Here is a 26741-nt window from a genome sequence, read left to right as displayed (position 1 = left end):
AGAAAGAGGAAACTTGAGACTGAGTTTCTACCTATAAAATCACTGCTCTTTTCTGGTACATTCCCTTCCCAAAGCCCATTTGCTGTGGAAATCAAATTAGAAACGTGGTGATAAAGACTATCAGCAAATATGGAGCCAAAGAAAACAAGTAGAAAAATATTCTTAAGGATGTTTCATGCCAACTATTGGGTTGTCGGAAAAGTCATGAATCATTTTTGCAACGAAAAAGAAAAAATACGTCATGACTTTTCCGACAACCCAATAGTTTGGAAAATTGCCCCTTTACTGTGGGTACAGAATCCCTAGGCTCCCTCTCCTCCCTGGCTTCTAAGCCTTTCTGAGCAAAGGCTATATTGTAATGCAACTTTTTAACCAGTCAGATAGTGTTTAGGTTCTGTAGGTGTTATATGAAAAGCTGGTCGAAACATCTACCTTGCAATAAAGCAGTTTGAATTTAGCTGTGCTTATGCTATCATGTTTCCCCAAAAATAAGACGGGTCTTCTATTAATTTTTGCTCCAACAATCTGCATTTTTTCATTTATTCATGTACAAAAATCTACATTTATTCAAACTGTCATGTCTGGCTGACGATCTTAACTGGGGCTTATGTTTGGGGTAGGGCTTATATTATGAGCATCCTGAAAAATCATGCTAGGGCTTCTTTTCCAGTTAGGTCTTGTTTTCGGGGGAACACAGTAATATATGAAGTGTAACCCATATTTTTAAAAAAGGACATGTGATTTTATTTGGGAGAGTTCAAGTCCCAGTTCTTCTGCACACCCTGACATGCAGTTTACTTATATTGCTCTTTGCAAACTGTTTTTTTACAAACTAAAGGTTAGTGGCAACTCTGCCTCAAGCAAGTCTATAGGCATCATTTTTCCAGCAGGTTCAGGTGATGGTTAGCATTTTTTTTAGCAATATTTTTTAATTAAGGTATGTACATTTTTTTTTTAGACAATGCTACTGCATGCTTAATAGACTACAGTATAAACATAACTTTTGTATGCACTGGGAAACCAAAGCATTCGTAACTTGTTTTGTGGTGGTCTGGAACCAAACCCACAATATCCAAGGTATGCCTGTATATTGTAGCCCAAGTCCTAAATACCTGATCACCTGCTGTTAAGATTCATCAGTTTTGACCTCTACAACCTGTCCCAAGGACTTGGCACCAGCAATGAGTCACACTTCATCCAACAGGTTCTCTACAGGGCAAGGCTGGTGGCTTCTCTTGGGCACCTCCGCGGCTCTTGCAGGAACTCGCTGCTGTAAAGCTGTTCTGGCTTGTGGGCTGAGCTGAGAATCCTGGCCTAGAATCCCTCTCAGCCTCAGCCTGGAGTGAAAGCTGTGACCTTATTTCTCCCCCCTGGCTAACCATCCTCCTCCTTCTGTCTCAGGAGTGCAGGAAGAGGCCTTACAAGCTTGCCTGTGCTCAACATACTCCCTGGAGCCCAACTCTATGTACACTCACCTAAAAAGGAAGAGGGAAAAAAAAAAAATCAAGCTCCACTTTGAGGGCTAGATTCATCTTAAGACTGGGTGTTTCTATACTCTTCGAGTTTATAACACCTCTGCTCATGTTAATGGTTCCATTGCCTCAACAATCCAGTTAAAGATGGACAAATTCTTGTTTAAGACACCAGCATAATACAGCCTTTTTATCATTTTTCTATGGCTGTCCTTGTTCATTTTTTAAAGCATTGAAAGTGGCTTAACAAAAGCATGATACAAATCTTAGTAATATCAACACGAGGCAAAAACAAGAATGGAGTTAAGGACTGAAAGAGATTTGGTTTGGAGTGTTCTTATAAGCCCAGGGGAACAGGGATACCCATCTCCTTGACCATGGGAGTTAAGAAAATCAAGTGCTGGGCTCAGATTTACCTCGATTCCGGTACATGTGGGATGTCAACAAGATTTTAAGTGCACACAGGAACACGTTTCATAAAACTATTATTTCCCCCAATACAAGATGAACATACCTGCTTCCGCCCTGGCACTACAGCTTGGATGGGCTCTTGCGAATCCCATTTAAATTATACACACAAGTCACAACTATAATGTTGTAGTTCTATTTGATCTGGATTTTGAAGGAGCAGTAAGCAGATAAAAGAAAAAAGGAACGTGAGGCAAAAGCAGGACCTAAAGAGTTATGAAAAGACAGGTGTGGCCACTTCATTTCCAACCCTGGGCAGTATGAAGTGACCAGCGACTCAACACATGAGTATTAGTTGGGAGGCTATCACCTGGATGAATAGACGGCTAGAGACAATTGAGGATGCCTGACACCCCCCTACTTTGGAAATTGGCAGGAAGTAACATGTTAACCACTTGATGCAGAGCCTGGTATACACTAGATGTTCCTTAGCTCTAACCAAAAACGTTTTTAAGGGGAAGATCAAGTTCACTTTGAGGCATACAAAACTTCAGCTGCCAAGTGGCTGTCCTCACTGAGCTGTCTAGCACACACCATTACCAGAGCCAAAACAAAGGAAGATGTAGAAATCACAGGAATCTAGCGTGAAAGCTATGGTCAAAGGGCAATGTCCCAGGAAGGCTATAGGGAAATAGGACAACAGCCTTAAATCTGCAACTATTATAATGAAATGGGCGGGCATTAAGAAATGGGAGAAAGAATGTGGCAAAGGCCAGTATGGACAAAACTTTTAAATGCCAGCAGAGGTCAAGACAAAAAAAGCTGTTTAATAGCTACTGGATTTGACCAGTAAGGTCTTGGTGACCATATTCTAGCAGAGAACAAAATCCTCAAGAGACTTAAGTGAATCAGAGGATGGACACTATCTGAAGGACTGATTTTGAGACGCAGTCAAGAGTACTGAAGAGAGGTGGTGGGGTCAAGGGTGGAAAATTACTTTGAGATGCCAATGTAGGTTTAATCGGAAATCGGTGAGAAGACGTTAAGAGTCTGTCCCTAGCCAATGAGTGAAAAAGCATAAATCTACTTATCAAAATTGCTCTTTTCCCTTGCCTCAATTACAGAATTTCCTATAAATGGTAATGCCAGTTTACTATGTAGTTTTTGTCACTGCATTAACAGCTCAAACAGTACCAGATACATTGGGCTGTCGGAAGTCAGGACACATTTTTGCAACAAAAAACAGAAAAAATACATCATGACTTTTCCAACAATCCAATAGAACAGGGACTCAAAATGTTTGAATAGATGCTGATATAAGGACAGTACAATTGACCCTTTTCCTTAGAAAAGCCAAATAGCTCAGGTTGACAATTAATGGTAGAAGACAAGCTCAAATGACATCATCTAAGGGACCTATCCATATGCTTTATAAAACATTAGCTCTAATTCATTTTAAAGCCATTCACTCCACTGGTGGATATTCATGCGGAGCACAACCAGCGTTTGGTGATATTAGAGGCTACTGTTTCAAGTTACATTTTGGAAAAGGGCTTAAACCTGTAAATTCCCAAAATGCAAATAAAAACATAGAACAGTTGAGCATTCAAAACCAAATCTGGCTCAAGTTCAGCTTCACAATACATGCCCTGTCTAGGAAGCCTGGCCAAGGAGGGGGAAGAGAAATTCAAAGTACTAGCTGGTTAATTTACCAGCAATTCCAATTATAAAACCTCCAGTACTCTTACCAGGCTCAACATTTCATACTCATACCCACAATACCCAAAACTTGGATCTTGAAATATGTAAGTCACCATTACCTCCCTGAGATTCTTAGAGACTGGAGTACCTTGAAGCATTACCTTGTTTGGTACCTAAGTTCAATGAACACCCTGACCTTTCCTAATGGCATGTCCATAAGCACCCCCGGACAGTATGTTACTTGCTAGTGTCCCATCGTCTAAATCCAGTCCTGGCCACCTTTGTACTTTGCTGTTGACCTGTCCAGCTCTAAGATTCTAACTTATTAACACCCATACTTGACTAGCCTCAGACCATTTATCCGGTTCTAGGCTGGCCAAGTCAGTCATGGTAAATGTCCATCCCAAGAAACCATTACAATAAACCTTTATCTTTGTTACACTGTTCACTTTAATTGCCAACACTTAAGTTACTTACTGGTCAGGAGAGTAGGCTTTCATTTACAAACCAAAGAGGGAACCAATAGCACGCTTCTAATTATTTTGCAACGATTAACTTTTGTTCTTCACTAATAGGAACCTTATATTACTTCCCCACCAAAAAACCAAAAACGAAAGAGATGAAAAACAAAAGCCAAGTTTATTTGTTCATTTCTTGCATTTGAAGTACTCCTCGATGACATCCTTGGCCTGAGACTCTTTGCCATAATCCTAAAAAAAAGTCATATTGGATTTTTTTTACTAACATTTAGAAATTCCACCAACCAAGTCATTAGCACTAATTACAGTTGAAGACTTTAAAAATTAACTCATGTCTTACAAAAATGATTCCCCATTAAAATTTCTTGTAGCCATTTTCAGGGACCTTAATGACTTCAATGCCTTTAAGGCTCGTAACATGGCTTCACTATTGCCAGCTTTCTCTATATTTCTGCAGAAACACATTCAGATAAGCAGATTCATTGGCTGGCTTGAATTATGGCTTGTTTCCTTTTGTTCAAGGCAGAAAACTTTAAATCTGAGAATCACATTTTTTCTTTAAAGGGGTTCCTGAATTAACAATGCAGATTCACTAGCCAGCACAACCTTCATCCCAGAGATAAAGTGACTTACCTTAACCACCACACAACTGCAACCAACCACTTTACGGGGTTTTCCCTCTCTGTCGATTTTACAGAGGCCTACCCATTCCCCTAGTTTCTTGTTGTCATCAACCTATTGGGAGGAAATTTTTAAATCACCTCATTAGTAGACATTAATGCTACTGACAGTAAATCAAAGCCAAAAGGTAGCTGTAGTCAGATAGGGTGACATGGCAGTTTCCTCACTGCAGTTCAGTAGAGGGAGCCAGTTGTCATCATGTACAGCACCAAGATCATCTATAGTGATTCCACCCGTTTTGTTCCACACCCACATCAAAATTAGTATTTAACACTGCAGGAATAAAATGCTTGCTTCCCGTATTACCTTTAGCATAGACAACAAATATTACATTTTTGTAATGTTTTTCATACCTGCAGAAAGCTGGACTACACAATTTGCTCTGGTTATGACAAAATTCACTCGACAGCATTACTCATGACACATCTGCCAAATTTTCATTAAGCCAAAGTATCTCTTAATAGTTCAGATACATCAAATTAGATGGGTAACTTACCTTAATTAGGTTGATCTGGTGTTCAGCACAGAGGGCCTCCACCAACTTGACATACATAGGTTCACTGCAGTTGGATGCAAGCACACAAAGATGGGCTTGGCGCCTGAAATGCAAAATCCAACAGAAGTTAAAATTCAGGCCTAAATCCACTACACTTGCACTTTTACAAAGGAGTTGTCTCTGCATTGGTACACTGGCAAAACGTAAGCAGCACACCCACTGGTGGAAACTAATAAAGTTTGATGAAGCTGAACTGAGTCACCCAATCCATCCATAGAAACACGAAGTGTTTAATAACTTTTAAAAGTACCAAGTTTATGTAGGGAAGCTAGTTTACCCACTTTGTAGCCAAGACAAAAACACGCCCTCATGGCAAGCCAGTCTTACAAACACTGCAGTTATATGACCCACAAACTACTAGAGTCGTTCCTTGTTACTGGCCCAGACCTTAATATTCTGCAACACTGGCAAGATACAAATAGTGCAGGGTATTCACACAAGACCTAAGGAAGGACTTCCAACAAGCGTTTCCACTGGATTCAACTGGCTGGTCTACACCCAAGTTTATTGAACTGACTTAAATTTGCCTGGCTTAGAAACTGTAAGTACATTTAACTTCAACTCAGATACTTAACACAGTTTTGCCAATGTAACCAGTCCCGAAACTATACCGAATACATTTACAAATATTCCATATTTACGTTCCTACAAGCTACTTCACTTACTAAATTCGTCTGCAAGTCCAGGTGCTTCTGTAACAAAAGGTAGCTTAAAATCCCATTAACTGCGCTTCATGGTTTAAGTTTTGCAAACCGCCAAATGGAGATCCATATCTCCAAATAATGTGAAATTAGCCCCACATCCTACAGGTTTGTCAGACTGTGAAGTTTCACTCATAAAGAGAGTGAAGGGGTATCCGACAATTTGAAGTCATCATTCAAACGCTGTAGTTTTATTGTGACTAGTAAATCAAAATGCTCGTCCCCATTCCACACAGAAACCCACCAGCTTGGAGTGGGCTAGAGAGATCTGAATTCTGATACCTTGTCCTAGGTTTCCTGTAGAACGGATGCGACTCAGAACTTTTGTGCTAACACCATGAACTTCACGCTTTCTTCCCTTGGCTGCAGTTTTGTTCCGGTTCCAACAACCCACAGTATTGAGACTGAGACACGTACTTGTCTAAGGCTTTGGCAGCTTCGCGAATTCCACGTGCTAGGCCATCGTGTATGAGGGCGGTCTTCAGCACCTCTTGCAAAGCTGTATTGACGTCCATTACACCTCCAGCAGCAATGCTGAAACAAAACGCATCAAAACGGTTCGTCAGTTTCCCCGCACGCCGTAGTAACACCTTGGACTCCGCAATCGCGGACGAGGTCCGTCAGGGACGCTTAAGGCGCCCCAGCTGACCCAGAGCCCGGACTGCGCGCCCGCGCGTGCTACCCCTCAGCCGCACCAAGACCCCCGCCCTGGGCTCACCCTTCCTCGGCCATGGTGGTGGGTTACGGGTGGAGCCGAATCTTGAACGCACTGTAATACAAAACAAACACTGGTTGACTAAAAAATTCATTTCAGGCCCAGGTACTCATCACCAATCCCTGCCAAAAGACACCGAACCGTGCACCATAAGCACCGCTCGGGCCCTCTTCAACTCACCCCAAGGCTCTGCCTCCGCGCTACTCCGCGGCGGCAGGAAAAAAGGCCAGAAGCGCCCACATGACGGTATTTAAGGGTTTCCCAGGACCCCTCGGCGCATGCGTACTCCCTTCCACGAATGAGGCGTCTCTGGTGGTGCCGGGCCGCGAGAATTTCTGTTTCCGGATTGAGGCGGTTCAAAGACAAGGAAACTGCTTCTCTTCCGATCCTGCTCTGCTGGTCCCTGGCACGCGCAACAGGCACCATCACGGGCAGCCTCGCGTCATCCTTCCCCGCGGGCGCGAGGCGTGCGGAGGCCCAGAGAGCTCGCTCTACGGAGCGCGAGAACGGCCAAGCGCTGGGGTCGGCGAGGTCCTGGGAGGCCCCTGCCTCCCCGGGGCCCTCGGAACGCCAGCTTTAATCTTTACCATATCGTGTGGTAATCCCCGTCGTCCCCACCTAACTGGGCCTCCCTGAGTGGCACGCTTTCTCCCGTCTCTTGTAAGGCGCTCTGAATGTCCGTGAATGTGTCCTTCTGTGGGGGGCGGGTGTGTGTGTGTGCGCGCGCGCGCACGCGTGCGTGTTCATGAAACGAAAGCCAACACGTTTTCACTACTTACAAACACGTTGCAAATTCTACTTTCCCGGCGATGTGTTAGTCAAGTGGAACCTTCAGCCAGGTGGTTGGTTTTAAATGCTTTTTTTTTCTTTTATAATGCTAAATTAAATTGTCCCCTGGATTCGTTATCCCGCGCACGTCAGGATTCAATTTGTGCACTTAGAACGCGATGTACCACACACAGGGATATATAGGGTCTGGAAATACAGAGGAAAACGTAGTCTTGGAGATATCCGACATTAATTTCGCCCTCCAGGATTGGCGGAGTTAGGAGTAGGATCCGAGAACCCTACAACCCTGAGTGGAATTCCACGGAAGCAACATTTCGAATTTTGCAATGATTGGCCATCCTCCCCAGCCCGCTAATTTTCAGTGCAATACAGGCGAATATAATCAGTACAGTCTTTTTTTTTCTTTTAACTTCCTCTCCTGATAAGTTACCAAACCGGTTAGCAATTATTAAGCGTTTGATAGATGCCAACACTGGATCCAGTGAACAGCGAACAGTTAGTCAGATTGAGTGCCTAGCTGAAAACAAAAATGGATAACATGGTAAGAGTGTGAGGCAGGGTTAACCAGAACAGAAATATACTGGAATTTTTATGCATCGATATGATTCATTTTTAGCTTTTCAAATGTTTTCAATTTTCATTTTAAAAGTGTTGAGCCTGCATCCTAAAAGTTGTTCACGTACTTAATTGTTCATTCAATTAGCTATTGAGCTTTTACTTTTAAAACAAACAAGCTACAGAGTTTATAAAGATGAGAAAATATTCCTGCCCCTTTCATACTTGGGGTGGGATTAAGATTTGAGCCAAAGATTAATACCTAAAGGCCACAGGAGAGGTACAAAGTGGCATGGGGGTTGGAGAGTGGGGATGATGTGGAGAGGTAAGAGAAAGACTTTAGGCTTATAGCAGCATTTGAAATGAGATAAATAAATAAATAAATAAATAATAAAATGACTCCAAAGGGAGATGAGAGAAAAGGAGAGGGTATTCCAAGTGGAAGAAAAACTAAGGGCAAAAGCACTGATGCTTCCTTGGCTTTTTTGGAAGTTATCTTAACACGTTTGTATTTTTGAAAGAATGTGGTAAATGGTGCGTCAGCAAATTTCCCATTATCTAAAAATAAGAGTTGATATACTAAGCATATTAGTAGATTTCTCCTCCCCACCAAGTATATACACACACACACACACACACATATGTGTGTGTGTGTATATATATATATATATATATATATATATATATATATATATATNATATACACACACACACACACACACATATGTGTGTGTGTGTATATATATATATATATATATATATATATATATATATATATATTTATATTGATATGCGAGGAGGCAGGGAATGCGGTAAAAACTCAGGAAACAAATGGGGAAAATAATCATTGCCACACGTATTTATACAGGGGAAAATGATTTTAGCTTATGCTGTGGTTGGCTTTTGTTTTCTAGCAGCTCATAATCTATTATGTAGACTCAAGTGTCATGGGCCTATTAATATTTCACCTTATAAATAACCTTTTCTATCAGTTACAAACCTCCCTCCTTAGAACTGTATCTACACTTTTTTAGAAATCCTATTTATATAACCATTTCTAATCCCAGAAATGAAATTAAAGGGTACACTGGTGGTTCAAAGCTGCTTTAATATGGATTTTCCTAATTCATTTGCTTAAGGTTACCTTTTCTCAATTTTAGATATATCCAAAGGTGGAACACAATATTAACCAGAGCCTAATAACTAAAGGCACTCTTACACCAGCAGATTATAATACATAATGTACACAAATGTACATCTGAAATAAACACGAAAAAATAAATTCTAAAGTTTGTTTTAGGAACAATAAATAATAAGTAATCTTGTTTAGCACTTTTTATACACCAGTTAATGTGCTAAATTATTGTCATATATTTTCTTCCTTGATCATCGTTGTGGTGGTGGTGGTATTAGCTCTCTTCAACAGGTAAAGAAACCAAGACTTAGAGAGTTGCCCAAGATCTTAAATGTGGAAGCTGGTATTTGAGCCCAGTGGACTTGAAAACTCATGCTTCTAACCCTTCAGCCATTTGGGTGATAGTCTAAATGTGGGAGGGAGATCACTGAGAATTCAAGAAACACTTTACATCTCTCATTTGGCAAAAATACAACTGGCTCTACCTCATTGTGCTAAAAAGTTGCATAGATGGAGAAAGAGGATATTACAGTAAAAGCAGGAGAAGAGAGCAGTTGAAATTTGGGTTTCCGAATCATCTAAGTGTAGATATTGTATTAGTTTGCTGGAACTGCCATAACAAAGGATCACCAACGGGGTGGCTTAAACAAAGGTGATGTATTGTCTCACAGTTCTACAGACAAAGAGCCTGTAATCAAGGTACCTGCGGGGTTAAGGCTGTCGGGGAATCTGTTCCATTCCTTTCTCCTAGCTTCCAGATCTGCCAGCAATCTTGGTGTTCCGTGGCTTAATGGCAGCATAACTCCAATCTTCACATCATTGTTCTCCCTGTGTGCGTGTCTGTTTCTGTGTGCACATTTTTCCTTTTTATAAGGATACCAGTTATATTGGATTAGGGGCCCACCTACTCCAGTGTGACCTCATCTTAACTAATTACATCGAGAACAGCCCTATTTCCGAATAGGGTCTCAATATGAGATGCTGGGGGTTAGGAATTAAACATTTCATATGGGGAAAACAATTTTATCCATAACAGATGTTAAAGAAGGAAGAGATGTAGAACAGATTAAATGACAGAAAAGATCTTTGAGTTGAACTACAAAAAAGCTTATTTGGATGAGCAGAGCTGGGAAGAGAAAACGGCCAGATTTTTTATCTTGAAGGGGTAGGTCCCAGCTGAGCTAAGTTAAAATTCCAGCTCACTGTGGCTTTTGGCAAATTGCTTACTTTTCTGAGTAAAATGGTGATAATGCTGTAATATTTTTGTGAGGATTAAATAAGATGTTTACTACAGTGCCTGTGAAGTAGTTACTTGCCTTATAAAATATCTTGATATGAAAAACATACAGAAATGTTTTTAAATATTATCTTTCTTCCGCCCCAAACAACCCAGCATCTTAGTACAGTGACTTGCATATTGGGGTCACTAAATTAATGTCTACTGAATGAACTTAGCAAATGAATAAGTTTTAAAAAGCATCTGGGTAAGATGGCATACCTAAACAGAAAGCCACGTTGAGAACCGCTATCATAAATTAATATCGCTTGTGAGTTAGGTGGTGGTTTGGGGCATCCCAGAAAACTTTTAATTTGAAAACTTTTAAAATATTCCTACCTTTGAGGGTAGAAAATAAATCCAATGGAAGGAAATGGAAGCTAAGAAATAGGAGAAAACTCAGAAAATATTATTCTGCAGTTAGGAATATACAGGCCTAGCCTCAGCATATGTAGCACGTAGTTTTGAACATACTGAAGAAACATTAGGGGAAGAATTGAAGAAGAGAAATTGGTAAGAGGGAAGCGAATTAAAAAAAATAAGAAAGTAGATGAAGAAGAGTAGAATAGATTATTTAAAGTTGTAGGTAGTTTGTAAAGTTAATAGGTAAGGACTTTAATTGGAAAACCCAGTTTATTAAGGAAAAAAAAAAGGTTATGGGAAATGGGACTAGATTATTACATAGCTAAGTATGAAGCCTAGGCCAATACTTACATATTTTGAGGGCTTTGTGTAATTCTCACCTGAGCTTTCATAAGTCTTACTAAGGATGTTTCCTCAGCCCTTATTTTTATTGCTACCAGGTGCTACCTAGAGCTGCTTAGGTGCTGTAGCCGCTCGCTATAGGGCTGATTCAGAATTTGGGGGAACTAAATATACTCAGCAAGATAATTAGAGATAATACTTAAAGTTTATGAATAAACTAATTATAAAGCAGCAACACAGGTAACATAAATGAAATAAAGAGTAGTGGCCAATAGAGCAAACCCTGGATTAGCATTAAATTTATTCACTTGTCGTATAAGGAGAATCCAAGTGTGTAGGACTCCAGACCTCGATGCTGTTTCCTATAAACTAGCTCTGCTGTTATCTATGTAAGTTTCTTTTGAAAAATGGGTTCTGACGCTCTGAAATATGTTTGATAACTGCAGATCTTATTTTAGAGAATCGTTGGAATGAAGCCAGGACCACTACTGTCTTTAGAGCTAGAGATACGTTAAAAAAAAAAAAGTCCTAGTCATATATCTGGTTCTAATCCTAACAATGAAGTTAAAAGGCAGACTGCTGATTCAAGAATTCTTTATATAGATTCTCCTCTCTGTCATTTCCTGACCCTGTAGCCTCAGTCAAAACACTTCTAATACCTGGGTCTCAAGTACCTCATCTACAAAATGTAGGGTGTTGAGTGAGATGGTTTTAAACACTTTTTTGGTTCTATGTCATGATTTTGAAACAATTTTAACTTTTAGTAAATGTTGAACATCTACATAGTCTTCCATATTTGTTTCTGATATATAACTTAATCCACATGACAGTGAACTATAGCTGATGACTTCCCTCGCCTCGTGTGTCTCCAGGTTACAAGTGATATCTTTATTTGTAAATGACAGTTGTTGCTTTTTTATGTTAGGTCACCTAAGCATGTTTATCATAGAAATTTTGGATGATACTATATCAATTATAGTTCTTTGCATGCAGCATATTGACCTATGCCGAACGTAAAACAAAAAGTAAATTTACTGGAAAGCTGTTGGATGGCTCGGAGAATAAAAAGGTTTGCTGAGCAAATCGGGTTTGGGGAAAGGTATTATATGTTTACTAATGTCTGGCTTCCGTGGTTACAACACTATAATCATTGATCCACTGTGAAAAATAAGTCTCTTAAAAAGAGTCGGTATGAACCTAATTTTCTAATTCACATTTTTGTCTTTAAGTTTAGGTGCGGTCTATCTTTTGTGTCCACATATGCTTCCTTTCTTACTTTTAATAGGAATAAATTTTATCCATTTTAAGGTAGAGGATTCAACTATGTGTAATATAAAGTCATCCTTTCTACTTTCATTTTATGTTTTCTTATACGGCATAAAAAAATACATCATATCCGAAGTGGTGAATTGTGATAATAACCTGTGTCTTTAAAAAAAAAAAAAAAGGCCCGCCCCTCCTGCCCGAGCTCCAAGTCCACCGAGGTTACGAGGAGCCTCGGGCGGGCACAGCGCTGCCCGCGGTAATTGCGGGTGGGGCCCCGGCTGAGCGCTCTTTGCCTGCTGGTCCGCTTGTCCTGTCGCTGGAGGTCGAGAACTTGGACCCGCGCGCACTGCTCATGGACACGGCAGGGGACCCCGAGGGCCCACGCTCCCCAGGAGGTGACCGAGACCGGCATTGCCAGAAGCTAGCTCCTTCTTGCCTTGGGTCCTGTACCCTTATCGACGATTGAATTAGCTTTAGCTTGGTTTGGTTCCAAGGCAATCGAAAAGACGGGCCTGACGGTGGGGTTCCGGTCAGCGTTTCTTTCCTCGCTGAAAGAGGTTAAAAACTACGGAACTCTGTAGCTCTACCTTTAAGCACTGTGTGTTTAAGAATGCATTCAAATAAGTATGCAATTAGGCAGATGGCATTACATTTTGAGCTCTTACTGTTGTTCCCCCTTTTAAACTTTCTGTTAGGTTTCCTTTCTCATCTATCCCACATTTTTACAAGGATTCTTAAGACTTCCTCATTTGCACAGATTTTTCTGCAATGACAAACTGAAAAATAGAGCAAACCCTGTTTTTCTTAAATTTCTTTTTTCTCCAAACCATTTCGTTTAAAAATGGCCGATAGATTTGCTGGATGTTAAAAACTGAGTGATCGACCTGGTGCCTTAAAGTTTAGCCCTGGGAGTAAGTTTTAAATTAATCGATGCAAAAGACCAGTCATTTGTGTGAAAAATATAATATTGATTTACGGATTTGTGGGACTTGTCTTTTCAGGAGCATGCCATTGTATTAATTTGTCAATTGAATGCTTTAGTTTGTTTTCTCCTACTTCCACTTGGTTCAACTTCAGTACTGCCCTAGAATGCTTAATAAACAGCTAACATGACATGCTTAAAACGTTATTGAGGCCATGTAGCACATGAGGCTAGTAACTGGAGAAATTATATTATATACTTAAGTGAGCACCCTTTGGCGATCCCCCAGTTCCCTCTTTCTCCTGCAAGGAATGTATTAAATGTGAAAGAAATAGGCCTTATATTGGAGGCCAAACAGATCAGATGGTCTGATAAGTTCTGCGCCGAAATTCTAACAGGGAGTATGTAAATGAAAGTGATACGTTTTCAAAATTGCAGTGATGTACAAGAATTGTGTTACATTTGATCAAATGTGCTATATTGAAAATAGCCTTCAGCTCAGCAAATGTTTTTAGAGTGCATCGTCTGTGCACAGAAGTGACATTTGTGTACCTCGATCAATGGTACCAATTACATACTTGTAATTGTAGTGTGTTTGCGTTTCAGGTGATGGCCCTCCAGGAAGTACAGGACACGCATCCACCTGGCTTTCCAGAGAACAGCTTTTTGTACTGATATCGGCAGCTTCCATGAACTTAGGTTCTATGATGTCCTACTCTATCCTTGGACCCTTTTTCCCCAAGGAGGTGAGACATTTTTATAACCTTGTGAACTCTTAATTTTTAAAAAGCCTTTTGAATCATTTTGTTTTAAAATATAAAAAAAAAATGTAAAGATCTGCATATAGTAAAGATGATGTATAGAACTTTAGCAGACAGAAAACTTCTTAAAAAATATGTGATACCAGAAAAAGAAAATCCAGTCAGAAAGAACATCATCTTGGGATGTAATTCACCTAAATATAGTTGACCTTCTGAGGATGTATTTGCTTACCATATAATCTGATTAATCTTTATTTGGCTTCTGCAATTGAGAAAAAGGAGGCTGCACTGAGTCACTGAGATTTTAACGTTACTGCAAAAGACCTATGTTAAGACAGTCACTCTATTTCCTGGAGTTTTGGTTTATTAATATTTTGGAATTAGGAAGCCGTGGTCCACTAAATTCCCTTTTCTGATTTGAATTTTCTTGTGGAATCTAGAGGCTATGTTTGTGCCAAGGATTATTTTTGACTGGTTCCTTCTTATCATAGCCTTTTATGTGGTGTTAGGGTCTATAGATAATGGCACAGGCTTAAAGGGAATAACTCCTAGAGAATCCACCAGGAATCTGGACATTGGTAGGATACAGTATGAAAGGAATGGTACTGGCTTGGCTGAGTGGAAATAATATGCCTGTGGGTTTTATATCTCGTGTTCTTTGTCAAAGCCTCAACTCGATGCACTGGCCCCTCTCAGTCCTCTGCTTTGATAAAATGTAGTCTTCCATTCTATGTGTAACAAAAGGGAATAAAAACGGCTTCTCTGCTAAAGAACAGTCCCACTCTGTACCCATACAGTGCTGTTTAGTTTTCAGTGTACTTTCCCCATACCCGTGTTTATCTGCAGCTCCTGCATAAGACAGACAGGCAGAGCAGTGAGAATCTCATCATGCTTCAGATGAAGAAACTGACTCAGAGGTTAAGTGACTGGCCTGGTCCAGGCCTGTTCACCGAAGTGAGAGGTTTAACGACTTCCCGCTCTAGAGTGTGCTAAGCATGGGATGCTAGGGCAGAAATAAGGTCAGGAAAATGTCCCTCTATTGCCTGTCCATTGGGAGTGAAACAGTATGAAAATAAAATTGCAAAGTATTTGGACATCCTTAAAGAAAAAGATGTCCAAAATGTCACGAGACTCTAGAAGAAGGAATGGTTAGTTTTGCCATGGTGGGAGTGAGGGAGGAAAAGAGAAAAAGGGGTGGTACCAAAAGGGACTTCACAGGATAAATCTAAGATGGATCTTGAGAAATGGTAGTTCCTGTGATGAACAGGAGGCAATGGTGTTCTAGGAAACAGCCTGAGACAGTCAGAGCATGAGCACAGTGAACAGCGTGGTCTTGGGGAGCAGCAGACAACCTGGTGTGGCTTGGGCCTGGGGTGCAGCGAGGTCTGAAAGGAGGCAGAGGATCTGAGGAGGCAGGTTGGAGATAGAATGCAAGCGTTCTTCCAAGGATGACAACGGTTTATTCAGTGAGACATCATCAGAGATGTCTGAGCAAAACGGAGGAGCCTGGCCAGATGTGGGTTTGGGAAAAAATGTTGGGTGGGAGCCTGTAGAATTAAGATGTGGAAGAACTGGTGTATTTCCTGGCTCAGCTGGAACTCAGTGAGTACAACCAACTTTAATTTCTTCTTAGTGGAATATAGACAAAGGAAAACCAGGCTGTGGGTGTGTGTTTTTTTAAGTTTTTGATGTAGTTTTTTGCTCACAGGAGGGAAGGCTGAAGGAAAGAAGACAGACAGGGAAGAGAACATTTGAACTTTTAACAGGTGTAGATATGAAGAGTGGTCTCTTTCTTTTCGTTTCTTATTAAAGCCTTCTGTACTGGAAAAATTTATGTTCCTCCTGCATGTTCTGTCATCCTTCCTATCAGCCGGAGCCAATTAGGCAAAGGAAAAACAGGGTCCTTCTTCTTAAGTTCTGGTGCAGGCTTCCTGTTTCTGCTCATCCTTTTCCTGGCACCATCCTCCTTTGTCAGGGGATTACATGTGAAGCAGAAGTTGCTTTTAACAGCTGTTCTTGTTTCCTAATGTGCGGCAGGACCCAGGTTCAAAAAGTGCTATTCAGCCGCTGCTGTGGTGTGTGGTTCAGGACATCCTACGTCTCCGTTCTGTCGCCAGCGAATGTGGGAACATGCACAAGATGGAGACTCTCATGGCAGCAGCGACTATAAACTGTGCAAGTCAGTGTCCTCATCGATAAAATAGGGGCAGCTAAAAATACATCCCTTATTTAATCGTTACGTACCCTGTGAAACAGCACTTAATGGAGAGTCTGGCACATAACGAGGGTCCAATAAATGTTACTATAACCCTATATGTTTTCTGCCAGATTCTAGAATTAACTACTTAGAGCTATTAAGCCAAGAACATGGATAATGTAACTTGGACAATGAATGTTGTTTCTACATCTTGTTTTAGTGTAGAATTAACCCCTGGTCGTTCGCAGAATGTAGGGAATGGTAGAGTCGAAACTCCCGGGTTTCGGCACCAAGATGTCTTGGCGTAGACTTAACCCCTGGTCATTTGTAGAATGTAAAAGTATTTACAAGGCTCTACAAGAGTAAGAAAAGGTTTACTGAAAGTCAAAAAGGGAGAGAGAGAGTCCTGGCAGAAGAAATTTTGCCAGAGCAGTCTGAGAGAAAGAGCTACACCCGTTTCTGTATAGCTCGAGTTTTATATTTTTCTAAGCAGGATGTAGGGTCCTTATCAGCTTGCAGGGGGGCTGCTGTTACAATTGTCTTCTCCTGGGAACTGTCTTGTTCCCATCTATGACGGGTGTTTGTTAGTGTGCAGGTGGTTGCCTTTGCAATGGGGACCTGTTCTGTTCTCACCTATGATGGATGTAAGGTGCCTGTCAGCCCGCAGGTGCAGTGGTGCTGGCCAGGGGAGTCAGGGCCCAGCGGGTAATTTTGAAGCTTGCTCCTGCCAGCTCACAAGCTCGCTTCCATTAGCTCTTTACTTGTCTCATTATATCTCAATAGACTCCTTTGATAATACCTTCCCTTTGAGGTACCTGTTTTAGTTCGTTAGGGTTGTCATCACAGAGTACCACAAACTGTGTGGCTTAAACAACAGAAATGTATGGTCTCACAATTCCGGAGGCCAGCTGTCCGGATCAAGGTGTCAGCTATGTGGGTTCCTTCTGAGGGCTCTGAGGGAAGGTTGACTTACAAACCTCTCTGCTTGGCTTGTCGGTAGCTGATGGCTCCCTGTGTCTCTTCATGTGGTCTTCCCTCTATGCATGCCTCTGTGTCCAAATTTCCCCTTTTTATAAAGACACAGATTGTTTTGGATTAGAGCCAACCCACTGTCCTAATTTTAACTTGATTATGAAAGGCTCTATCCCCAAATAAGGTCACATGCTGAGGCACTGGGAAGTTGGAGGAACACAATTCAACTCATAACACTACCTTACCTTTGTGTAGTAGAAATGTCAACTTTGTGCTCCAGCCTACATAGAGCACAACCTTTTGCAAGGATGCCATTAAAGGTATCTTTTATCATGAGATCTCTCTTGTCTGCATACCATTATCTCATGTGGTTATTAGTAATGGATGGGGAGTGGCTAATTCTGAATCCCATAAAATTAGGGACTTAAATCTTGCCCAAGTAATTACTACAGTGCTATAGGTTCAACCTTTCCACCCTCTCCTGCCACCAGGAGTCTACTTAAAGACTCCATTTCAGCGGGGACTTCCTGGAGTAAGGGGGCCCTTCCTAAAGTTGAGCTGAGAATAATAGAATTCACCTATCTAGTTTCCTGTGATATTATGCTATGAGAAATAGGGTTTATTTAAAGAGACAGAGTCTAACATGAAAACATTTTTGAAAAAGACGAAGATTGAATAATGATTGTAACTTTACATGGGAAACAATGGTGTAAATTTTCAACTTAAAATTGTAGTTAGGGAGAAAAGGTAAAGAAATGGGATTATGGTTGTTGTAGAGAGTGGGTTTTAAAGGGTGTAGGAGTGTGTGTACGTGCACATGCATTTCTGTATTAAGAGTAAAGTTATTTGCAAAAGAGCTGGAGTTCTGTTGAAAGGATGACTCTAAATTGGATCTTCCAATCGTAAATATTCACTCCTGGCTCCTGGCACAGTGCCTGACACATAGAAGGTGCTCAATAAATGACCACTGACTGTCTGGGAAGACAGAAAATTGTGTAGTGCAGGCTTTGTACTTCACGGTATGCCAAGTTGTTCATCCTACCTTAAAGAAATTAAACTCATATTTTACTCATTAAATGGCTATAGCCAGAACCTGATGTAAGGATCTACATTTCCAGGGTTTTTAAAAGTTTTTCAAATCTCCTGTCTATTTGTATACATGAATTCAGTTGTATATCACAACTAATAGTAGCATTTGGAGCTCAAAAGAAGTAGATGTAGAATAAATACTCTATCATCTGTAGCAAATTTAGGAACACACTGATAGAACAGGCTATCAACATTTAGAGATATAATTGATGGATAGGTGTTTTGGGAGAACATAGAATGCAGATGGTGGAGAAAGCATCTTTTATCTGTGTGGATGATGTCAGGAAAGAAAACTTTGGCTTCTCTAAACTGTCAGGTAGTTGGTGTTAATATCAGAAACAGAGAGCTAGACTGAATGGGCCTTGCTATGACTTATGTGCCAGATCAAGGAACTACCTATTCTTGAGTTTTTTGACTGGCAGAGTGCTTTTGTTTTCAGTGGAGTTCCATCCTGTAACTAAATATGATACTAAGTAGGAAAAACTCTTCCTCCTATCTGTTCCACCCGCTACCACCCTCACAACACTCTGACACCAGATGTGTAGTTTTTTTTCCCACACCAATAAATTCTCTATGTTGCCAGCTGTGTGTCCTACAATTCAATTTAATTCTGACAGACCCCACGGCACAGGTCCCACAGGTTAAGGGTCCAGTCCCACAGGACATGCCGATCATAGTGGGTCCCCAGGTTATGCACAACTTCTGCCTGACGGCTGTAAATTGGGGGAATCCCATGACCCTCTCTCCCCCACTTCCTTGGATTTGACTACTTGCTAGAGTGGCTCACAGAACTCAGGGAAATACTTACGTTTACTGGTTATTATGAAAGGATATGGTAAAGTATACAGGTGAACATCCAGATGGAAGAGGCGTAGGACAAGGCATGTGGGAAAGGGCACGGAGCTTTTATGCCCTCTCTGGGCTTGCCAGTATCCCAGCCCTTCAACAGGTTCACCAACCTGAGAGCTCTCCAAACCTGTGGGATTTTTATAGAGGCTTCATCAGGTAGGCATGATAAATCATTAACTCAATTTCCAGTCCCTCGATAGAGAATGGGGGGTGGGGCTGAAGGTTCCAAGCTTCTAATCATGTCTTGGTCTTTCTGGTTACCAGTGCCATCCAGGAGTCCACCCAGAGTCACTTCATTAGAATAAAAGACATTTCTATCACCCAGGAAATTCCAAGGGATTTAGGAGCTCGGTGTCAGGAATAAGGGTCAGAAACCAAATATTAGAACAAAAGATATTCCTGGTGCTCTTATCAGTTAGAAAATTACAAGAGTTTTAGCACTGTACCAGGAACCAGGGGCAGAGACCAATATATTTTCTGTTATCTCATAGATATCATAAAGCTCAGTTCGGTGTGTGAAATAAAGCCCAAATTTCCTCAGACAAGATTTTTTGCTTTTGTTTATACTCTTATACTCTTTAATTCTGATTTTTTGCCAGGCAAAGCCAACAATCTTTTGAGGGCGTTGGGGGGATTTATTGATGTATAATCAATATAGAAAAAATTGCACACATTTAATATATCCTTTTTAATGAGTGTGGACATTTGTGTATACCTGTGATGTCATCATCACAATCAAGATATTAAACATATCCACCACCTACAAAAATTTCCTCGTGTTCTTTTGTGGGGTTTTTTTCCTGTGTTTTTTCTTCTTTCCCTCCTTCCCTCCCTTCCTTTCTTCCTCCCTTCCTTCCTTCTCTCCCTCCCTCCCTCTCTCCCTCCTTCCCTTCCTTTATTTATTTTTTTGTGTGGCAACAGCACATGAGCTCATCTTGCTTAACAGAAACTTCATACCCAATGAGCAATAATTCCCCACTTCCCCCTCCCTGGAGCCCCTGACAACCACCACTTTATTCTCTGCTTCTGAATCTATTTTAGATACATCATATAAGAAGAATCATGTAGTATTTGTTCTGTGTTTGGCTTTTTTCACTTAACACAATTTCCTCAATGGTCATCCGTGTTGTTGCAGATGCAAAAAAAAAGAGGGATCTTTTTTTAAGCTGAGTAATATTCACTGTATGTATATACTACATTTTCTTTATCCATTTGTCTGTCAGTCGACATCTGGGTTGTTTCTATTTCTTAGCTATTGTGAATAATGCTGTAGTGAACATGGGGCTGTAAATATCTCTCTGAGACACTACTTTCAATTCTTAGCAGACAGATTGATTGCTGGATTATGTGGTAGTTCTATTTTTAATGTTTTGAGGACCATTCTAACTGTTTTCCATAGTGGTTGCACCATTCTACATTCCACCAATAGTATATAAGGGTTCCAATTTCTTGACATCCTCACTAACACTTTTTATCTCGTTTTTTCAGTAATAGTCACCCTAACAGGTGTTAGATGACACCTTATTGTGATTTTAACCTTCATTTTCCTGATGATTATTTACCCTTAAGCACCTTTTCATATACCTGATGGCCATTTTTGTGTCTTCTTTGGAAAAATGTCTATTAAAGACCTTAATCCATTTTTTAATCAGGTTCTTTGGTGTTTTTGTTATTCAGTTATAGGGGATTTTTATATTTTGGATATTAAACCCTTATCTAATAGACGGTTTGCAAATATATTCTCCCATTCTGCAGATTGCCTTTTCACTCTGTTGGTTGTTTCCTTTGCTATGAAGAAGCTTTTTAGTTTAGTGTTGTCCCATTTGTCTACTTTTGATTTTGTCGTCTGTACTTTTGGTGTCAAATCTAAGAAATCATTGCCAAGACCAATGTCAAGAAGTACCTTCCCTACTTTTTCCTTGAGGAGTTTCATGGTTTCAAGTGTTACGTTTAAGTCTTTAATTTGTTTTGAGTTGATTTTGTGAATGGTGTAAGATAGGGGTCCAATTTCATTCTTTTTCATATGGATATCTAAGTTTTCCAATACCATTTCTTAAAGAGACTGTCTTTTGCCCATTGTGGGTCCTTGGCACGCTTGTGGAAAATCAGTTGACCATATGTGTATGGGTTTATTTCTGGGCTCTCTGTTTTGTTCCATGAATCTATCTGTATGTAGTTATGCCAGTGCCATACTGTTTTAATTACTACAGTTTTGTAATTCTTTTTATTACTAGTTTCAAGTGTACAAAACAACATAATGATTAGACACTTACACACCTCACATGTAATTTATTTTTGAAATCAGGAAGTGTGATGTCTCCAACTTTGTTCTTTCTCAAGATTGTAAAGCTAACAATTCTTTATAAGCACAGCGAGTGAATTATTTTCATGTTAAAGACTAAGTTTTAGTAGTTTCCTATACTTCTTCACTCTGTTTATTTTAGAATATTAATTTTTGAAATTGCTACACCGATGCATGTTACAAAAAGATGATACTCTGATCTAATATTTCCATTTTTCCACATTGATGCTAATTTGTCTCTCAAATATGGTTTCCTTTTCAATTTTTTTAAAGGCTGAAAAGAAAAAAGCCAGCAATACAGTTATTGGTATGATATTTGGATGTTATGCTGTGACTGAATTGCTGGCATCTTTGGTATTTGGAAAATATGTAAGTATTAAAGTTTATATGTACATTTTAATTTTTAAAATTGTGTAATGAGTTATTCTAATTTATTAGTCTAGAATTTACAATGATACAGAAATAACCACCATTATATTGTATGAATTGTGCTATTGTTGACAGTTCCATTCTTAGAGTTAGTTGATTGTTAACTTTTCATATTTGTCAGAAATATATGTTTTTAGTCTACTAAGGAATTATTATTATTATATTAGCTGTTCATATCTTCCCCAAATTATTTATTTCCTGCTAGAGTGGATTTGTTTCTGTTAGATTAGGTTGTAGCAATCATCAATTTATCACTTTTCTTTGACATTTATTATAGCTTGTACATATTGGAGCAAAATTTATGTTTGTAGCAGGAGTGTTTGTCTCAGGAGGAGTTACAATTCTCTTTGGGTAAGTCATATTCTGATATATCTATGTCTAGGAGCTTAAGCAGACTTCATAATCTGCCTTTAGTTTAAAATGTCAATGGATTCTTTACAGTAGTCAGTACCACTGATTGTTGAGTGTGTGTGACTCATGTGACTGGCATGTGACTCATGGTGAAGGGAGTTGGGTAATGTAGAAAACAGGATGAGTGACACTGATCTTAAGAAAAGAGCCCTTTAGGGAATCACCAATAAGCTGGCCACTGGGTCTATTCATTAGGACTCCTGTGACTGTGAGTGACAGAAACGTAACTCACATTTCTGAATCACAGAAATTTTGGGCTGAAGAAAGTGAATTTCTTACCTGGAGAATCAGCTGAAGAACATCAGGATATATATGTTAAGATAATGTCATCAGAAGTTTTTCTCAAATTCATGGTTTTGTTTTCCTTTTCTTGTGCTTTGTTCTGGGATAAACTCCCCTTGTGGTGGCAAGCTGGCCCCAGCAGCTCCCATACTAAGAATGCCATTTTCCTAAGACCTTCTATAGAGTCACAGAATGGAGTTCCACTGGCCTGATCTTTGTTGATGACCCATCCCTACATCAAGATCACTGTAGCCAGGGGAAGAGAATGCTCTGATTGGCCAGGCCTAAGTCGCATGCTCACTTCTGAGCATGGGAGCAGAATGGGTCCCCTGACTGCTACTTTGAGAGAAACGGAAAATAAGTGTCATAGGCAAATTAGATGAAAATTCTTAAACTTGAAGTCCTTAAACCAGCAGCGTAGTGGCAAATCACATGGAAGAGCTTACACAAGTTCTTGGGGAAAATGGAGTGATAAGAGCTTGCTAAGGTTATGATGAAGTAAGCACAGGAAAGCCTTCCTATCAAATTAAATGTTTTAAAAATGTTTCTTTGTGTGGGTGTGGTGTGGTGGGGGGGTGGTCTTCTGTTTTCTGCATTTACTCTTATTTTTGAAGGTTTGAGCCCCACAGTGGGGTGTGGAGGTGGTATTGATTCTTGTCAGAGTGCTTCTATCTGTATATTTCAAAAGGCCTATTTAGGACATCATTTATATATGTCAGCAGAAAAGGGCAACTAAGCTCTCATTATGCCTCAAATTGTTATCAAACAACAACAAAAAAAAGGTAATTTTTTTTTACTGGAAGTATAATAAAGCAACTTTTTAAAAAACATATTCTGAAGAGATTTATTCTAATAACTACACTTTTCAGTGAGTTCAGTTAAAAAGGAAAAAAATAAAAACCAGCCTGGCATTTGATAATTGTCTTATTCATTCTCTTTTAGTTTATTGGACCAAGTTCCAGAAGGACCAATATTTATTGCCATGTGTTTTCTGGTGAGAGTAGCAGATGCAATAAGCTTTGCTGCAGCAATAACTGCATCCTTTTCTATCCTCGCAAAGGCTTTTCCCAATAATGTGGCCACGGTATTGGTACGTATTTTATACATTTTTCCTATTTTCCTCTTAATGTATACTAAAACATTTCTTTTTCCCTTCCAACTTAAAGCGGGGGTCCATTTTACTTGCCCTGCTTTCTTCTACAATCTGTGTTTGTTACCTTTTGCTCTAATTTGTGCTTCCAGCAGCAGGCTTTCAATAATTGTACATTATTCTTACTTAGGTCTCTTCCTGGGCTTAGAATCCCCTGAATGGGCAGTTTAATAGGCAAATGTGGTCCAAGCCCAATATTCTTTATACGACTTTTTTTTTTTTTAATCTCCCTAGTAGTATTTGGCTATCTCTCTGTAGCCTAGATGGGGGGTTGTGCTGCCTGAAGCTGTCCTATGCTTTAGAAAAAAGCTGTCTTTAATGGCCAGACACTTGATTTATACTAGAGTTCTTCCTCCACTTTCACCAGACTCATAGAAGGGATCTCAGGATTATCTCGAAGTCCATAGCTGCTTTGGTGCTGTCTGAGGAGTGCGCTCTTCATTTGCCATGAAAACCCAGACCCTGGTAGCATCGTATTGATGTACCTTCTCATATATTGCCTAGGTGCCTAGGCATGCGGTTCTAGTGACATACCAGATTCCTGCCCCAGCTCTTGGCTACTGCCTCCCTGGCCACGGCAGGCTTTCCTATAGCTGTCTCCTTGGACCTGTGCATCCCTGGAGGACCCAGGTCTGCACAGCAGACCAGCTGTCACCTAAGAGCATATAATTGTCCTCTAAACCTTAGGTCTAATCAGCTTAGTTTCAAGGACTCCCTCATTTACCCATATTAATACTATATTTTGGAAGTTTTGACCACCAAATAAATTATTTTCTATGTAGACAGGTAGCATTCCAACTGTTTATTAAGTATTGGGTTGTCGGAAAAGTCATGATGCATGTTTGCAACAGATGGCACTAGTTCATTTTTGGAAGTACTAGAGTCATTCACATCTATGTTATTGCTATGTCATTTAACAGCTGACAGTTCTAGCTTCATTTTTTAAAAAATTGAGCAATTTGGTTGAATTTTGGAGATTTTACAACAAGTTGAAGATGGAAGACTGAACTATGCATTTTCGCCATATTTTACTGTTTTACTTCCATAAAGGGAAGAACGTGCATCAAGCTTGTGAAAAGTTGCATTTCAGTGACAACGCTCTACAAGAACCTCAGTGCCAACGATGGTTCACGAAATTCCATGCTGGTGATTATGATCTCAACAACGCTCCTCAGTCAGGGAGGCCCACAGAGGTTGATGACAACAAATAAAGACATTGATAAAGTCAAACCCACATTACACGACACGAGAGATTGCAGAAACACTAAACATCCATCATTCAAGCGTTCACGACCACCTGAAGAAGCTGGGATATGTAACATAAGCAAGTTCAATATTTGGGTTCCGCATGAACTCAAAGAAGCTCATTTGACAGTGCGTATAAACATCTGCAATGTGCTCATTAAATGTTAGGAAAATGATCCTTTTTTTGAAGCGACTGATAACTGGTGATGAGAAGTGGATTGTTTACGACAATGTGCTGCACAAACGGCCTTGGTCCCGACGTGATGATTCACCTCAAACGACATCGAAAGCAGACATTCATCAGAGGAAGGTTATGCTCTCAGTGTGGTGGGATTTTAAAGGTGGTGTGTTTTTCGAGCTTCTACCAAGGAACCAAACAATCAATTTGAATGTGCATTGTTGGCAATTGGACAGTTTGAACAAATCCATCATCCAGAAACGTCCAGAGTTTGTTAATTGTAAAGGAGCTGTGTTCCATCGTGACATTGCAAGACCACACACAAGTTTGATCACCCATCAAAAATTATTAGAGCTTGGATGGGATGTGTTGCCACACCCACCATACTCGCCTGACCTTGCACTGTCAGGCTTCCATTTGTCTTGCTTTCTTCACAGCTCCTTGCGTTGTATAACGTTCAATTCAGATGAGGCTATAAATCAGCACCTTGATCAATTTTTCTCAAATAAAGATAGGTCCTTCTATGAACGAGGAATTATGAAGCTCACTGAAAGACGGCAAAAGGTTATTGAACAAAATGGACAATATATCATTGATCTTTGTTCTTTATATAAATAAATGACCTTTGAAAAACATAGACAAAATATGTCATGACCTTTCCAACAGCCCAATATATAGAGGGTGTCAAAAAAATGTATACACATTTTAAGAAAGGAAAAAAAACTATTAAAATTGTAAAACTCAATATATACCGATAACAAAAAATGAATACAAGTTGCATTTGACTTCTGCAATTACAAGAGGTGCTCAAAGTGGTTACTATCAGCGTAATTTTAATAGTTTTTTCCTTTCTTAAAACGTGTATACATTTTTTGGGCACCTTCTGTATGTAGCTAGATAGGTTCATTTTAGGTCCTTTAGCCATTTGGTATGCACTGGTGGCCATTGTGACAGGTATAGTGTTTACATTTCCCAGAAATATATTTCTCAAGAAGGATTCAGAAGACTGGACCATTGATATGCTCTATAAAACAAGTTTCGTGGCTACACATGTTTGGAATGTACATATGCTGTCCAGTTCACATTAGTGTGTTAAGGCTCTGAGAAATTCTATAGTTGAGATACTTTATTTAATGTTCCAAAACTCAATTTGACTATAGAACCACTTTTTGACTCTTAAAGAACTGGTGTTCTGTGGAACATTCTGGAAAGTGCCCAAGAAATTCCTGTGATGATGATCTAAACTGTGATTCAACAGTTCAAGGGATTTTCTGATCAGCAGGGGAAACCAGTACTGGCATACCAAGTTTCTATATAAAACTGCAGCCAAAAGATAACATACCTAACATGGCATTTGGTCTCAGTGACCTTATCATGATTACATGTAGAATTCCTATGTTCTTTACAAAACACTGAAAGTTAATTACCGTATTTGCCGGCGTATAAGACGACTGGGCGTATAAGACGACCCCCTAACATTTCCACTCAAAATACAGAGTTTGTTATATACTCGCC

At 39.9% G+C, this 26741-nt stretch overlaps 2 protein-coding genes across 5 annotated transcripts in view; one reads left to right on the top strand and one right to left on the bottom strand.

Moving 5' to 3' along the window:
• Positions 1-4201: 4201 nt before the first annotated feature.
• Positions 4202-6954, bottom strand: RPS12 (ribosomal protein S12). The gene is made up of 6 exons (XM_019625112.1): positions 6894-6954; positions 6717-6767; positions 6416-6532; positions 5238-5340; positions 4694-4795; positions 4202-4291 (listed from the first exon to the last, which is right to left on the bottom strand). Exons 2-6 carry the CDS (start codon positions 6728-6730, stop codon positions 4229-4231), a joined length of 399 nt encoding a protein of 132 aa, XP_019480657.1. The 5' UTR covers positions 6731-6767; positions 6894-6954; the 3' UTR covers positions 4202-4228.
• Positions 6955-7051: 97 nt separating this feature from the next.
• The window catches only part of SLC18B1 (solute carrier family 18 member B1), a 38118-nt gene continuing 18428 nt past the window's right edge, over positions 7052-26741 (top strand). For 2 of the 4 annotated variants that reach the window (XM_019625109.1, XM_019625107.1), the window contains exons 1-5: positions 7444-7552; positions 13968-14107; positions 21805-21900; positions 22238-22311; positions 23596-23743. In XM_019625109.1, coding sequence (XP_019480654.1) covers positions 7459-7552; positions 13968-14107; positions 21805-21900; positions 22238-22311; positions 23596-23743 — 552 coding nt within the window. In that variant the 5' untranslated portion in view covers positions 7444-7458. Of the gene's footprint in view, positions 7374-7443; positions 7553-12653; positions 12835-13967; positions 14108-21804; positions 21901-22237; positions 22312-23595; positions 23744-26741 lie in introns of those variants that run through there. The other 2 variants (XM_019625111.1, XM_019625108.1) reach the window with 2 other exon arrangements.

Source organism: Hipposideros armiger, unplaced genomic scaffold (assembly GCF_001890085.2).
Source record: "Hipposideros armiger isolate ML-2016 unplaced genomic scaffold, ASM189008v1 scaffold_614, whole genome shotgun sequence".
Taxonomy (NCBI): Eukaryota; Metazoa; Chordata; class Mammalia; order Chiroptera; family Hipposideridae; genus Hipposideros; species Hipposideros armiger.
This window is presented reverse-complemented; position numbering and strand designations above follow the sequence as displayed.